The sequence below is a fragment of the Metopolophium dirhodum genome, chromosome 3 (assembly GCF_019925205.1).
Source record: "Metopolophium dirhodum isolate CAU chromosome 3, ASM1992520v1, whole genome shotgun sequence".
NCBI lineage: Eukaryota > Metazoa > Arthropoda > Insecta > Hemiptera > Aphididae > Metopolophium > Metopolophium dirhodum.
Genome location: NC_083562.1, coordinates 28,342,573 through 28,357,068, shown reverse-complemented (window position 1 = coordinate 28,357,068; position 14,496 = coordinate 28,342,573). Strand labels below are relative to the sequence as shown.

The 14,496-nt window shown below is 27.7% G+C and overlaps 1 protein-coding gene across 2 annotated transcripts; it reads right to left on the bottom strand.

Annotated features, from left to right (window-relative positions):
* Window positions 1-1,902: 1,902 nt before the first annotated feature.
* LOC132940732 (protein hobbit) lies at window positions 1,903-14,496 on the bottom strand. 2 transcript variants are annotated; one of them, XM_061008454.1, is made up of 36 exons: window positions 14,201-14,496; window positions 14,008-14,128; window positions 13,668-13,853; window positions 13,172-13,615; window positions 12,974-13,112; window positions 12,815-12,909; window positions 12,604-12,723; window positions 11,757-11,943; window positions 11,492-11,682; window positions 11,307-11,425; window positions 11,013-11,155; window positions 10,803-10,942; window positions 10,563-10,725; window positions 10,362-10,475; window positions 10,106-10,295; window positions 9,863-10,022; window positions 9,252-9,795; window positions 8,986-9,150; window positions 8,725-8,925; window positions 8,475-8,668; window positions 6,038-6,177; window positions 5,581-5,953; window positions 5,316-5,522; window positions 4,884-5,232; window positions 4,590-4,799; window positions 4,349-4,518; window positions 4,046-4,249; window positions 3,813-3,970; window positions 3,634-3,748; window positions 3,320-3,552; window positions 3,100-3,250; window positions 2,944-3,037; window positions 2,714-2,883; window positions 2,417-2,629; window positions 2,209-2,316; window positions 1,903-2,077 (listed from the first exon to the last, which is right to left on the bottom strand). In XM_061008454.1, exons 1-36 carry the CDS (start codon window positions 14,260-14,262, stop codon window positions 2,027-2,029), a joined length of 6,624 nt encoding a protein of 2,207 aa, XP_060864437.1. In that variant the 5' UTR covers window positions 14,263-14,496; the 3' UTR covers window positions 1,903-2,026. The 2 variants fall into 2 exon arrangements, with proteins under 2 accessions (XP_060864437.1, XP_060864438.1); XM_061008455.1 differs by having other exon boundaries at window positions 11,498-11,682.

Sequence of the window (14,496 nt, the reverse complement as noted above, 5' to 3'; positions counted from 1 at the left end):
CAGTTGATCTTGATGACATTAAAAAACGACATGTCTTCTATGCTATTTATTTTTTCATATGCCAAAATATTTGACGTTTTTTTTAAAAAGGGCCTTTTCAAAATCTATAAAATGTCTGTTCACCCTTAATTATTAATAGAAATATTAACCTATTTGACATTTATGTACAGGATTACAGGACAAAATCCGTCACGCGCAGTATGTATACTTTTGATAGGTTTTGAATATATTTTATAGCCGTAACTTTTATTAACTATAATATAAAAGTATGGTAGACTTCATCAGCTTACATTTTTTAATGTATATCCGTATATTCAGCTTAGAAGACCAACATTTGAGGCTTTGAAGTGTTATGTGGAAAAATATATTATCCTTCAATCTCTAACTGTGCATATACTTTTAATATTATCAATTATCAAAAATATTCCATGATTAATTAGTTATTTACATAAATGTTGGTCAAATTTGTAGGTAAATCATACAATAGCCAGAAGTTACTTTGTTTTAACAAAGATGATAAACAAGTAATTAAGCAGCTTAGTTTCTATTTTTATTCACCTTTAGTTTTATGCTTCGGTGAAAACCACCATTTACCTATTTTAGCAAAACACAAACATCGACACTAATAATTTGTGTTAATTAAAATTGTTTTTAACACAAATAAACTGATTTTTAAATAACTAGAATTTGTATTTATTATATTATATTAAACTTTATACTGATTAACTGAAATTCTTGTTAAACGTATATTCCAGGGTCACCAAATGGCCAAATTGTGGTACACAGATAAGAAAAAAAAGTATTAACCATTATTTATAGTGTTGTAATTTATCGTTTTTGTTCATTGATTTCTATCAATGTCTGCAATTTCACAACAATTTCAAAATTTCTAATGTGGCTCTTCAAAAATATTAAATGATGACCCATATTAAGGTTTGATTAAATAAAATTAATATTTCAGTTTTTATTTTGTTATTATTGAAGTGAACTTCTTTATAGAGGGTAAGAAAAAAAATTATCTTGACAGTATGGATTCTATGGTAAAAAAAATATCTAATAATCTTTGTATAATAATAATTATAATAAAAATAATTTAATTTTATAATGCATAAAAAAATTAATAGAAAGTAGAATTTAATACAATTTTGTTCACTTATTCTGCATAACTACATTGAGTATATACTGTATATATGTATCATACTCAATGACTATACACATTTTAAACTAATTTTTAAATTTAAATATTAATAAATATGCATACCATTTAGTCATTTATATTAAATCAATAAATTAAACAAAATTAAATTAAAATATTTTATTAAAACTACTAAATAAAACACATTGTAATCATTGCTTGATGACTTTTTGGACAAATGGTTAAACAATTTTAAGTACCTACATTAAAGATGTGTAGTAAAGTTAATACTTTCATCCACCCAATAGTTAGTACCACCTACCTAAGAGTTGTAAATATTACTGTATTTTGTTTTATTAATAATAATTAAGAATTAAAAGTTATTGCATTATAACTTAATTTAAAAAATTTGGGCAAGGAGATACCACTCTGCTATACAGTTGATGTCGAGTATACCTCGTCATTAGGTTGGTGTGTTCCAGTGTTAAATCATGGAAACATGTTTAATGAAAAATGGATTACAGAAATAATGATAATTAGTTTGGTGGATATGCCGTGCAGTGGGTTTATTTTATTTTGGTCTTTATCAGATATTTTAATAATTCATAATTATTGGTAAAATTTTCATAAATGTGCAAGAAATACAAAAAATATAATAGCCAAATACAGCCCAAAATTGCATAAAAATGCTTGAGTATATACGTATTTGTAAAAGTCTTTTAGCTTACTTTTAAAAAACATGCAATAACTTCATAGCTAGAGTAATATTATTAAGTATTTTTGGTATAAAATAAATATATTATAAATGTTCCTTAAAGAAATACAATTTTAGGTAACAAAATTCAATATCACAGAGTTCATACAAAATATAAAATAAATATATAGGTACTTCTATTTAGGAAATTTTAGTATACCACGTTTTGAATTTCTATGTTCATTGCGCTAGAAACAAAAAAAAATTATTCAATGTACAACCAAGAACTTCCAACTTAATTAATAATGGATTGTTATTGTTAGTATAAAGTTAGACAACAGTATAATATTGTATTAATATGTAATAATGACATAATTACCACTAATTTACTGCCAAACAGCATTCGAGCTTTGTCTTCTTCTTGTGGTGATGCACCACCATCTGCTATTGCTTTGTTAGTCTTTATTTGCAACTTGTGTTTAATAGCCTAAACATAATTTAATACCTTAAAATTGTGTATAGGAATTTTTTGTCTTATATTTATGGTAAACTATTTGGATATAATATAAAAAGTACTAAGAACAAACCTGGGATAGTATTACTCGTCTACTATCAGTTTTCATAGCTTGGCAAAGATCCAACCACGTCCATGTAACATTATGGTATTCAATTGTGGGAATTACTAAACTAAAATCTCTTATGTCTTCCAAATTTTTTTCCTTGTTACCTTTATAACTAACTTTTACTGGCACTTCTGGTATTTTAATGTAAATGAACAATTTGTTCTTTTCGGCTCTTTCCTAAGTTAAATAGGAATTGTGTTAGAGCATAATTATACTCAATTATAAACTATCAATATAATAATATATTTAACGTAATTTCACCTTCATTTTCTCAACATCATCTTTATGCTCTATTGGAACATAAAAATTACTTTCTTTGTTCTTTTTCCCTTTTGATGAATTTTTTTCATCTGTTTCAGCATCTATATTTTCAGGATCTCTTTCAGAAAAACAAAATCTCATCATAGTGCTATAAAATTTTTTGGTCATACCTAATTAAATGACTACAGGATTAATATTCACTCTAATAAACAAAGTGCATTAGTAATTACCAATTGTCAATGGTACCACATTTATTTCAAAATGTTCTTTGACCGAAATACCTCCAACTGGAGCTTTTTCTCTGCAAAATATTCTTACTGCCCTCTAAACACATAATACAATTTTGTAAAAAAAATGATATAATTTTTAAAATTAAAATATTGAACCTTTCGATCATCAACTGGCATATTGTTTTGTATTTCTGTAGGCACAATAACTTCTTTGTACAATTCATTGGCTAAAAGATTTGTCATTCTAATATATCCTAATTCTAATAAATGCTCAACTGAATCATCACTTTTGGAATTTTTTGTGTACCTGTATAAGAGGTAAGAATATTAAATTTACTTATTGATTGACATATAATATTTCTTTTTTTTTTCTTACAAAAAATTACTAAGTACTAAGTCCGCAATTCCCAGTTGACCATCATTTTCAGTTAATCTCCATTGAGCATGTTTGAAGCATATTTCGTTGGCTCTTGAAGGTACAACACTTGGTTTATCACCTCGTAATGTAGCTAATTTTTGAGTTGCTCTAAGTTGTGTTTCTTTATAACAAGACACCATCATATCTAATTCTTCGCTTTCAGAGTTTAATTGATCTTTTAATTCATTCATCTAATGATTTAAAATGTAAACAAAATATTAATTTACATACATAGATGTTTATAAAAAAAATAGTTAAGTTTTTTTTCTTACTTGTTTTTCTAAACTTCTAATTTCTGAAGATAACAATTCTTCATTTTGCCAATCTTCTTCTTTTTTTAATAAAAATATTTCTTTTTCTAATCTTCGTAGTTTTGCAACTAGACACCTATAGTAAAATTATTTATTTTATTTTATTTTTCATTATTCTTAAAGAGAGAAAAATGTATTACCGAACATGGTTTTGTAACTGTTGAATGGGTTGTCTGTGATCTTGACTACTTTGAAGTTGCAGTTGAAAACGCATTCTTTGCAAACGTTCATAAGCTTCTTTTCTACGTGGTTCCACATATAATAATAAGTTATTCACAATATCCAAGATCATAGCATACTATAATTAAAAGTTTATAAGTGTAAATAATCACTAATTAGTTAATAAATATTACATTTTTTTTAAATTTAATACCTGAAGAGAATTGGTGCAAACATCTAAATCATGATGCATAAGAGTAAATGCATCCACTGGTTCATGTAAATCTGGATCACCAACAACATCAGGTGTAGCTGTTGGTGGTGGCGGAACTTCAATTAAATGTGTTGGATTTAAACTACTCTCACCATGACCCGCATAAAAAAATTCGCATTTACATCGTGAAACGATTCTTTGAAGCTAATAATGGAGTAATGATATAATAATATATATATATACATGTACAATATATAATAAAATTAATACATTATATAGAATTAATTATAAATACCAATTTACCTGTAATGGAGAATTTTCTCCGACATTACTTGCACCTACAGTTTCACTGACTACACCTCCAACACTATGTCCACTTCCAACAAGATGCGGTAAGTCAGGAAGGTCAGATATGACTGTACTGTCTATATCTTTTTCTTGTATATTCTCAACATTTAACCACATAATATTTTCTATTAAAAATATTAAATATATAGTTAAATTTCATGATAGAATTTCATTAATTTTTAACATTCAATTTTACCATCAATAAAATCAGTTTTTCCAGCACTAACTGTAGCATAATACTGCATACTATCTAAAGTGCCAACCCAAGTTGTTTTAGATACTAATGAATGGTCCTTCCATACTGGACAATGAATTCTTTGTAAAATTTCCGCTTTAGCTGCACTCACTATTACATATCCTTTAGTTTCACATCCTTTAAGCAACACTTGACTATTTATTAAGGCAACTAAAATAATAATTATTGATAGTTAATTATTTGATTAAATAATGTTAAAAAATATGTACGACAACTCTTACAAACAAAACTTACTCAACCAATTCTTATAAAGAACATCATCTTGCTGGCATCCAGATAATCCTTGTAATCTCCGTTCTCTAGTTACTTGCATTGAAAGGTCATCACTGAAAACAACAGGTTTATTGTCTACTTCAGATATAAGTTGTTGAAGCATGGTAGCTGCTTGACCACCACATTGTAGTTTAGACATTGGAGATGGACTAGCTTGACAAGTAGATGATGCAACAGATGTAACTGATGATAATGGTGTAGCCTGCTCAGTAGAATCTGCATTTCTTGTACGATTCTTCATTGGTGTACATCCACTGTCGTTCAAACAAAACCCTTTCAATGCTTCTGTAGATAGGTTTTTTTTCAATTTCTGGAATATGTAGTTATGAGTTAGTTTGAATTATTTGATAGTATCATATTAATTATTTAATTATACAAATTTGAATATGTTACCTGATTCTTTACTAAAGAGTTGAATAATGCAAAAGCTACATCTCTATTTCTTGTTGTCCAAGCTCCTTTTAAATGATACACAACTAATCGATGAATTGGAGTTGGACTACCATCAGTTTCACATGTACCTGTAGTTTCTCTCCCATATGAAACTTTGCTGACACTTAATAAATAACATTTTTCAACGGGTTTTTCCTTAATTTCAGCCTGAAATGTGAAGTAAAATATGTTTATTTGTTTTTTAAAAAAATTAGAGTGATTTTACTTCTTCTTCTTCTTCTTGTTCAGATTGTAGGGCACTTTTTAACCATATTTCTGTATCCATTAATTCACAATTCATATAACCAACAGACCAAACAGGTCGTGATCGGTGTTTCAAGTCATCTTCAAAGTTGGATGCTAAGTTAAGGGTATGTTCTGAACTTATAGATATTCGCTGGCCAAATAGCTCAAATCCTCGTTGTAAAGCAAATGACATCCAATAGTGTACTTGAAAATGTTGCAAAGACACGCACAAATGAACTTTTCTATAGTGACGACTCAAAGTTAATTTTCTATGTCTATTATTATTAAATAATGGACCGCGCCTCGTAGGCCTTGTTACACCAGATAATATCAATTTTAAGTTTTCAAACCACCTAAAATATCAATAATTACTTAACATTATAACATTTGCATGAAAATGTATATTTATTTTATATATTATACAGTTATTTGTTTACTTTAATGTACTTCCATATAAGAGTGCAACAGGATAATCTGTATCTGTATGTGGAGACCCAGTGTTTGGCTCTGGTTTGGTTTCAATAGAAAGACTAACGTTGAGATTTTGTGAACGGAATGCTCTAAAAGAGTCATGTTCCTAAATAAAAATACATCATGTAAAATATGTTTTTTAATCAAAGGATTAAAAAAATTATAACGAAAACAACTTTTTTTTTTTTTTAATTGGTTATTAAGCTTGGCAACTATGGCCATTAGCTGTTTGTTTGTTTATTTGTAGGGGAGGATACTGTTGGATGGTAAACACGTATGTGTAGTTTATGGCAGATTTTCAAGTGAACACCTGTAAGTATCTGCCATGCCCGGGTGGGGGATGGCGGCACTTGTTCTCCGGACACTGTGACTTGTCCGAAAAAAAATGCCGCCCACGGCCAAGGAATCAAACTCGGGTCGACTGCGTCGCAGTTGACGCCTTAGTCCGCTCGCCCACTCCGTCCCCCTTTTTTTTATTGTTTGGAAATTTAGCTTCAAAAAAATAATAATTTTTATGGCCTAAATATCACTGCCAGACAATTTTTTATATTTAAATATAAGTTGAATTTTACTTATGACGTCATAAAATCATAACATCAACACAACACAACTTATTTACTTTGTGAGATAGAATAATTATTTGACATGCAAGCTATAAATTAAGTAAATTATTTAAAAAGGTTATTAGATGGTATTTTAAGTAGGTATTAGATGTAGTATTCGTTAGACTTCGTATATATTCATTTTTTACAAATTATTTATATTGATACATCAATTTAAATTACTAAAATGTTCATATCATCAAAGTCTCCAAATCCACTTAACCCATTACCATAGACATATTATCCTTAATACACAAAGTTATATAACTCAAAAACTACTCTAATGAATTTTGATTTAGATACACCACAATTCTCAAAAAAAAATATCTGCTAAATAATTAAAAGTGAAAAAAGATGGTTCCTAATTGAAAAATAGAAGTTTGTATTTAAAAAACAAACGGGGGACGAAAAAAAAATCGGTTGCAACGCGTACCATCGCCAGTTCGGACATCGGCCACAGGCAGCACTTCTTTTTGGGCAATCACGGTGTCTGGAGAGAGAGGCCGCCATCCCCTAACTAGGCATGGCAGATACCTACAAGTGCCCACTTGAAAATTCTGCCAAACTAAAAACACACGTATTTAAAACGTACAGTACCCTGCCCAACAGTTAAAAATCACCCAGTGGCCTAAGTTGCCGCGGATTAATAAAAAAAAAAAATCCAAACATGAGAATTTGAATATATGTATAATTTAATCAAAATATAGGGTGAGATTGCTTAAAAAATCATCCTGTATATTTTAGTTGTAGATGTTTGTATTATTTCCATAGTATTAAAAATGTTATAGAGTAGTTTATTAATTTAAAATAACAATTAATAACAAAATAGGAGGGATAGTGGGTGTCGCTCTGCTATACAGTAGGTTACAAGTGGGTCACTGTAATGGATGGTGTTAAATTTGAATTCAATGATATAATTTCATTGTATAAGAAAAAACGATACTGAGCAAAGACGGTCAGTCAGCCTATGATATATTGATATTACTTAGTATATTTGATGATATTATTGTGAATAAAGTAATTTATATATAACCTATTTACATGGAACTTTGTTTTAAATTTTTAATCCTTAGCTATAAAAGTTGAACATTTTATAAATATTTAACTACAAAATAATTATTAAATTTTAAATTTGATAAATTTTGTCAAAATTTGAACTTTAAATACATATAAAAAAAATTGTGCCTCTGTATTTTTAATATTTTTCAACTTCTATTGTAACAATATATCAGGAGCCTTGCATTAAATTTTCACGCTCTTTTATCTAACAAATAAAATTTTATTGATATTCATAGAAAAAAAAACTAAAATAATTGAAAACTGATAATGTCCGTAAACAGCTCAAAAAGAGTCAACATTTTATGGTGTATAGAAAATGTTAGTATGAACATTCAGTGAAATGTTCATGTATCTACTGTTATTCATTTTTAAATTATATTAAATTAAGAAACTCTCTGCATGAGAAATCAAATGAATATGTTAATTATTAATGTTCCTATAAATTACCATAAAACAAATTTTAATACTAAGAAAATAATACGAATATTGAAAAATACTTTTTAGAAATCTACTTTTATAACTTATACATTAAATTATTTTTAAATCAATTTTTCTATAATTATTTTTATCATACAGAGTAAATACGATGTGTGTATTTTAAATACGGTCTATTGGAAAGTGTGATTTTATGACTTCACGAGTAAAACACAGAAATGAAAAAAAATTTTTCGGACCACCAAAGTTATTCATTTTTAAAGCTTTATATTTTTACATAGTAAAAAAAGATCCTATGAAAACTTACTTGATTGCTAGAATATTCTGGTAATTTATCAGGAGCACAAGGCATAACTGAATAGTGGTCATTAGGATCACCCAGACAAGACCATTTTAACTTGATGCTTAATTTTAAATTAGGAAGGTTTAATAAACATACATCGTCATACTTCGAAGCTGTTCGTACAAGAACTTTTAAATGACCTTTGAAAATAAACTTAGCTAGAAAAAAAAGTTTAAGTTAAAAATATAAATTTTCCAATTAAAAATTAAATTACCATTAGTCCAATCCATAGCAGTATTATACCAATTTAATTCCATTTCTTCAGTTGTGTTGTATGGATCAAGAGATGCATGCAATTTCACTTTTAATTCATTCACAATCATTGTCAAGCGGCCATGATATATTAACCTGATTTTATCCCAAAATGGTAATGGTGGACTTGGATCTCTACTAGAACCTAATACTTTTTCCAAACCTATTTAAAATAATTATAGTTTTTAATTACTTTTATACAACAATAATATTATATAAATACATAGTTTGCACTGTGCAATGACAGGTTCCCAACATGGTCCAAATGAATATGTATATTTATCAACTTCACAATTTAAGTCATAATAATATTTCAATGAAGTCATTCCCCTTTCAATTGTCACATCGCCAAAAGGATCACTTAATTCAATGGTCACACTTCTTTTAGCTAAGTATAAAAATTAGATATTTAAAACAATATAATTTAATATTTATGCTCTACAGAAAATAATATAATATTATAATAATATATATTATTTAATATATTGCCTCTGGCTGTAGGTTCTTGTTCAGCGCCAGCTAATTTTCCCCAAAGTTGAAATTTTCTAATATCAAGCCATGTTTGAGGGAAATCTCTAAGTTGAAATTTCCATTCCGCACAACTTGCAAAAATCATTCGACACCAAAGAATACAAAATTCTAAGCCGTCCTCAGGCCATAGGCTATCTGCATCCATTTCACATATATGATTGACAACTTTTTGAGGTCCATGCATAGACTCATCAGCCAAAATAATAATACAAAGATCACACATAGTCCACGAAAATAAACGAGTTCGTACTGGTGCTTGTTGTTTCATTTGCTTTGAACGTTGTATATATATTTGAGCATTCATTTTTTGCAAGCTAGTTAACAACTCTTCCACTTTGCCTGCTGGTAAAAGTAAACGATCTTTGACCACTTCAGACACCTTAGTTTCAAGCATTTTCTGACGTTTTAAACTTTCTTTGTATTCATCTTCAAGAAGTTCGTAGTTATCTCTGAGCTTTACTTCAAAATCATCATCACTCAATTCAAAAATAACCTCTTGAACCTGTAATTTATTATATTTTGATATATAATAAATACAAATTAATTTAATAATCTTATTGTTGATTTACTTTTAAAACTATATCACTTGGTAGAGGTTCTGGTTGGAGTTTAGGTTTTTTATGAATTAATTTTAACCATTTAACAATACTAATGAATTCACCTTGAAAAATACTGTAAAACTCAAAACCATAAGGAAATACCACTTTAAAGTTTTCAATAGCCACATCCCTATATTTAAAAAAATTGTAATTTAAAAATCTTAATGTTGTAAATTAATATTAAATTCTTTCATTCTTTTTTTTTTTAATCACCAAATATTGTTTGCTTCAGTTAATAACCCTTCAGAATTTTGTCTCTCAGCTTGAACTTCCTTATTAAAATTTGTTTTCAACATTTTAAAACCTTTTATAGTAAATATATTATACTGGTCAACAGCGACTTTAAAACTTTTGCTTTCAAGATGACGCACCTTTCCATTGTTTTTAATATACATTAAATTATCTGAAAATAAAATAAAAATGTTCAAGTTTTAATTTTAAAAACAATATAGTGAAATAAAAATGTTACCTGTTGAAAATAATAAATAATGAGATGAAGAAACTTTAATTGAAAATTTGAATTTTGATTTGACACATAATTTAATGTCTGTTGACTTGTTTGGATCTTTAATAGAACTAATGCCTGTTAGACAATTCAAAGTTCCAAATTAAAAATAATGGAGGTATTTTTAAAGAGGAACATTTTATTCTTATAAAATTATAACATTACCTAAATGATTTTTCAGATCAGATATGTCTGTAAATATAGTCAATAGTTTAAGGTGAACATTTGCACTCCATCGACATTCAAATATTTCATTGATTTCAATTAATATTTCTTTAGTTTCCAGTATTTTTTCCAATTTTAATGACTTTATATGAAGCCACCAGCTCTATACCAGTTTTAAATTTTTAACAATGTTAATTTCCTCTGAATTCAAATAATTAATAAAAACGAAAGTGAAAGTACCTTAATATCGTCAGAAGATGTGCAAACATAATGATATTTAGTTGGTACTAAAGAATCACATTTAAGACCTTCAATTGCACAAATTATCCTTGTAGTTCCAATGTCTACAGAAATAGTATCTACACGTACTAAAACACAAACTATAAATCAAATAAAAAAGGAATTTACGATATGTATATTTTAAATTATGTAAGTTGAATAAAAACATACTTTTTTTATCGGCTATAAGAAAAATATTTGCATTTGTTACAGAAATACTAGTTGTAATTGTCTTAGATATAGAAAATTGTTGATCTTCTATAACAGATTGATTACTTTCAGGTTTCAAATTTATTTCCAAAGCGGAAAAAATTCTATAAAAGTTATAATACATAATTATTTATATAATTATATAAATAAATACTTTTCAATCAGTGTATAAAATAAAAAGTAAAACAAATTTTTTATTGGATTAAATATTAGTTTGCATTTAGTCATTTAGTAGTTACATAATATATAACTTACTGCTGTAAAGAATTATGTGCTCTCAATATGAACTGAGCAAGTGGTGGACTCCATTCTAAGCGTACAGTATCAAGTAAAACATTAAGTCTAGGTGCATTTGATGGGATAGAATTTTTAATCTAGTTATCAATATAAAAAATCTGTATAAATAAATTAGGTCTTAAAATAAGAATCAAACAAGTTACCTGTACCAAAACTAGGCCAATAAACAAGGGTGTACCCCAGGAATGACATTTTTTCATACCCGGGCTATATTCAGTATTTGTAAATGGTTTTAACCAACAACGCACAGTTTCTAACATCAAATCACTAGTCCATTTTCTGTGGCATAGCCCAATATGCCAATTTGCAAACACCTTACCGTTATTTTCATTTCCTAATCAAACAAATACATTAAGTTAATAAGATTGTATTAGAATACCATTATGAATTAATATAATAAATACAAACTTAGAACTGGATTACAAGATAACATTAGTTTAAATTTATTTAAACTAACAGACGCACATTCTGAGCCGAGTCTACATGTTGTAGTAACATTTAAAAACTGAACCAATAAATCTATACTTATATCATCCATTGGACTGTTATGTGATATTAACAATTTATTTGTTGGTAAAGGTGAAGTTGATTTTATCTAAAACAAAAGACATTAATAATCATAACTTTTCTTGAAAACTATGTTAGAGATGGGTAGGTATGGGTTGTGCATAAGACATGTTTGGGGCTTTGTGATCACGATGATTCAACTAAAAATTACAAATATTTATTAAAGATCAATTTATATCTAAATCAATATTAATTAAATAATATCTTAAGTCTTGAAATTTATAAAATTGTATAATAGATACTTTTAATTTAAAATAGAGCCATACAATAAATAAAATAAATTTAAAATATATAATTATGCTATAAAAAAATGAGAAATTAAAGTTAAAATTTTAAAAAGAAATATATATGTATTTGTTAAAAAAACTTCTTGAGCAACAACTTAAAGTTTAAACAAGCCTAACTTATGGTTCTAGTGATAAAAAAACAAAATAATAAACCATATACATTTTTGTTTGCGTTAAGAGCAGGGCCGTTCTTAGGTGGGAGGGACGAGCAGGGCTCAGGCCCTGGACCTAGCGCTTTTTGCTAACATTTGGAGCCCTTTACCAAAAGTGGTAAAATTGGTTTAAAAATTGGTTTTTGCCCTTGGCCTTGCAAATCCTAAGGACGGCACAGGTTAAGAGTCATGTGGTTGGGCATATTATATAAATGGACATAGGAATATACAAGGAGAATCATAATTTACTTGATGTGGATTCAACATTTGATCAGTATAAGAAGTATACCATTGGTAAATATCGTCGTGTGAATATAAAGTGTACACATTATTTATCTTCAGATCGAATTTTAATGATTTCTTAAAGTACTAAAAAAATAAGAAAAATTAAAGAAACATTATTTTTTATCACAATATTACAATCAACCTATATAATAATTCATTTAAAATAAATCTATACCTTAGCTTCAAATGAGAACTTTTCCAGTGATACGTAAGTTTCTTCATAACCAATCAAACACAAACTTTCAAAAAGTACTTTTAATGAAAGATTACCTACAAGATTATTAATTGTATTATAAAATATTATTAAACTTGATCAATTTTATATTATGTCTACTTTGTTTTATTGAATGATTATTGTCATCAGGAATGATTAGATTTTCTATAGTCAATAATTTCAATTCTGCTTTCATCTCTGTAACTAAATTATCTTTCACATCAACAATTGTTAGCTCTTCTAGATGTATTTTTATTTTCTATACAAACAACATTAAATATTAAAAATTAACAAATCAATATAAATAATTAAACTAACCTTAGGTACCAATGGTGGTAAGGAAAGTAGAATGTCTTTTGCAGCCACATCCAAATCAATACTTTGATCTTTATCCTTTTCAGACAGTGTAGAACAAGCACTGTTATTTTGAATAAAACTATACAAACCTTTATTTAGAACAATTTTTGATTTGTCAAGTTTCAACATTAGTGACTGAATTGATAAAGGTCCGTGTGTGTCTAATATGCTTTCAGCACATACATTTACAGTAATCTTTGCTAAACAACATGAATTTGGATTCATAGGATGACGAAGTAATTTTGCTTCTGCATATGGAGCGTTAACATTAGCTAATAATTGCCTTGATGATCCAATGACAGATGCATCCAAGTGGAGATCTATAACTGATACTATAAAGAGCCATTCAGGAGTGTTTGGTTGTAACGACATAATTGATATACGACTAATTCGAACAGCTAAAAACTAAAAAGAAAAGTTAAAATTTTAAAAATGCTAGGTACATCATTTAATGTACTTGTGCAAATTTCATGACAATTGGCAATATATCTTCAATTTTATTATTGCTTTGGTTTTGTTTCATAATAGTGGAATCAATCCTTTCTATGTTTTTTTCAATTCTCACATCGCGAGCTACAAGACATACCAATTTATTGACTTCACTGCTAATAAAGCTGCTCCGGAAACCAATATTATCAATGTGCTGTCAAAAATAATAATTCATTAAAATGTGATGATATGTCCGTATACATGGTCAATTCATGTGTCACATAAGACATAGTATAACATGTCTTATGTGATACATACATTGACTATGCATACAGGCAATATAATTGTATTTTTTGTTTGCAACATACTACTGAATAACCGTTTTTTAAGAAAATTATATCTTGTAGTGAGAATAAACCAGCCGTGCCAATTTTTACGTTCAAATGGTATTTGTATTTGAGATATAAACTGATGGCTTTGGGTAACAACCTAAATTAAAAAGTTTCAGTGAGTCGAGAGAAATTTATCAATAATTTGACATCGAAAGTAAAACGTACTCACCATTTTAAAGAATACAGTAAGATGGAAAATACACAAAAAAATACAGTATTAAATTCAATCATTGTATTTGCTGGTTTGTTAGTTATAACTTATAACTGTTGGAACTCTAATCTATTTAAAGTGTACATTTTAGGCTATATTTGTAATAAGCATCCCATTTGGTTACACTATTTAATGTGGAACCATCATTTATTTATAATTGAACAAGTATTAAAACGATTTGCAATTATTTAGATGACAAAATGACTTGATGTTGACATATTTTTTAAAAAGGTTTTTGTTCAGAGATAAATGAT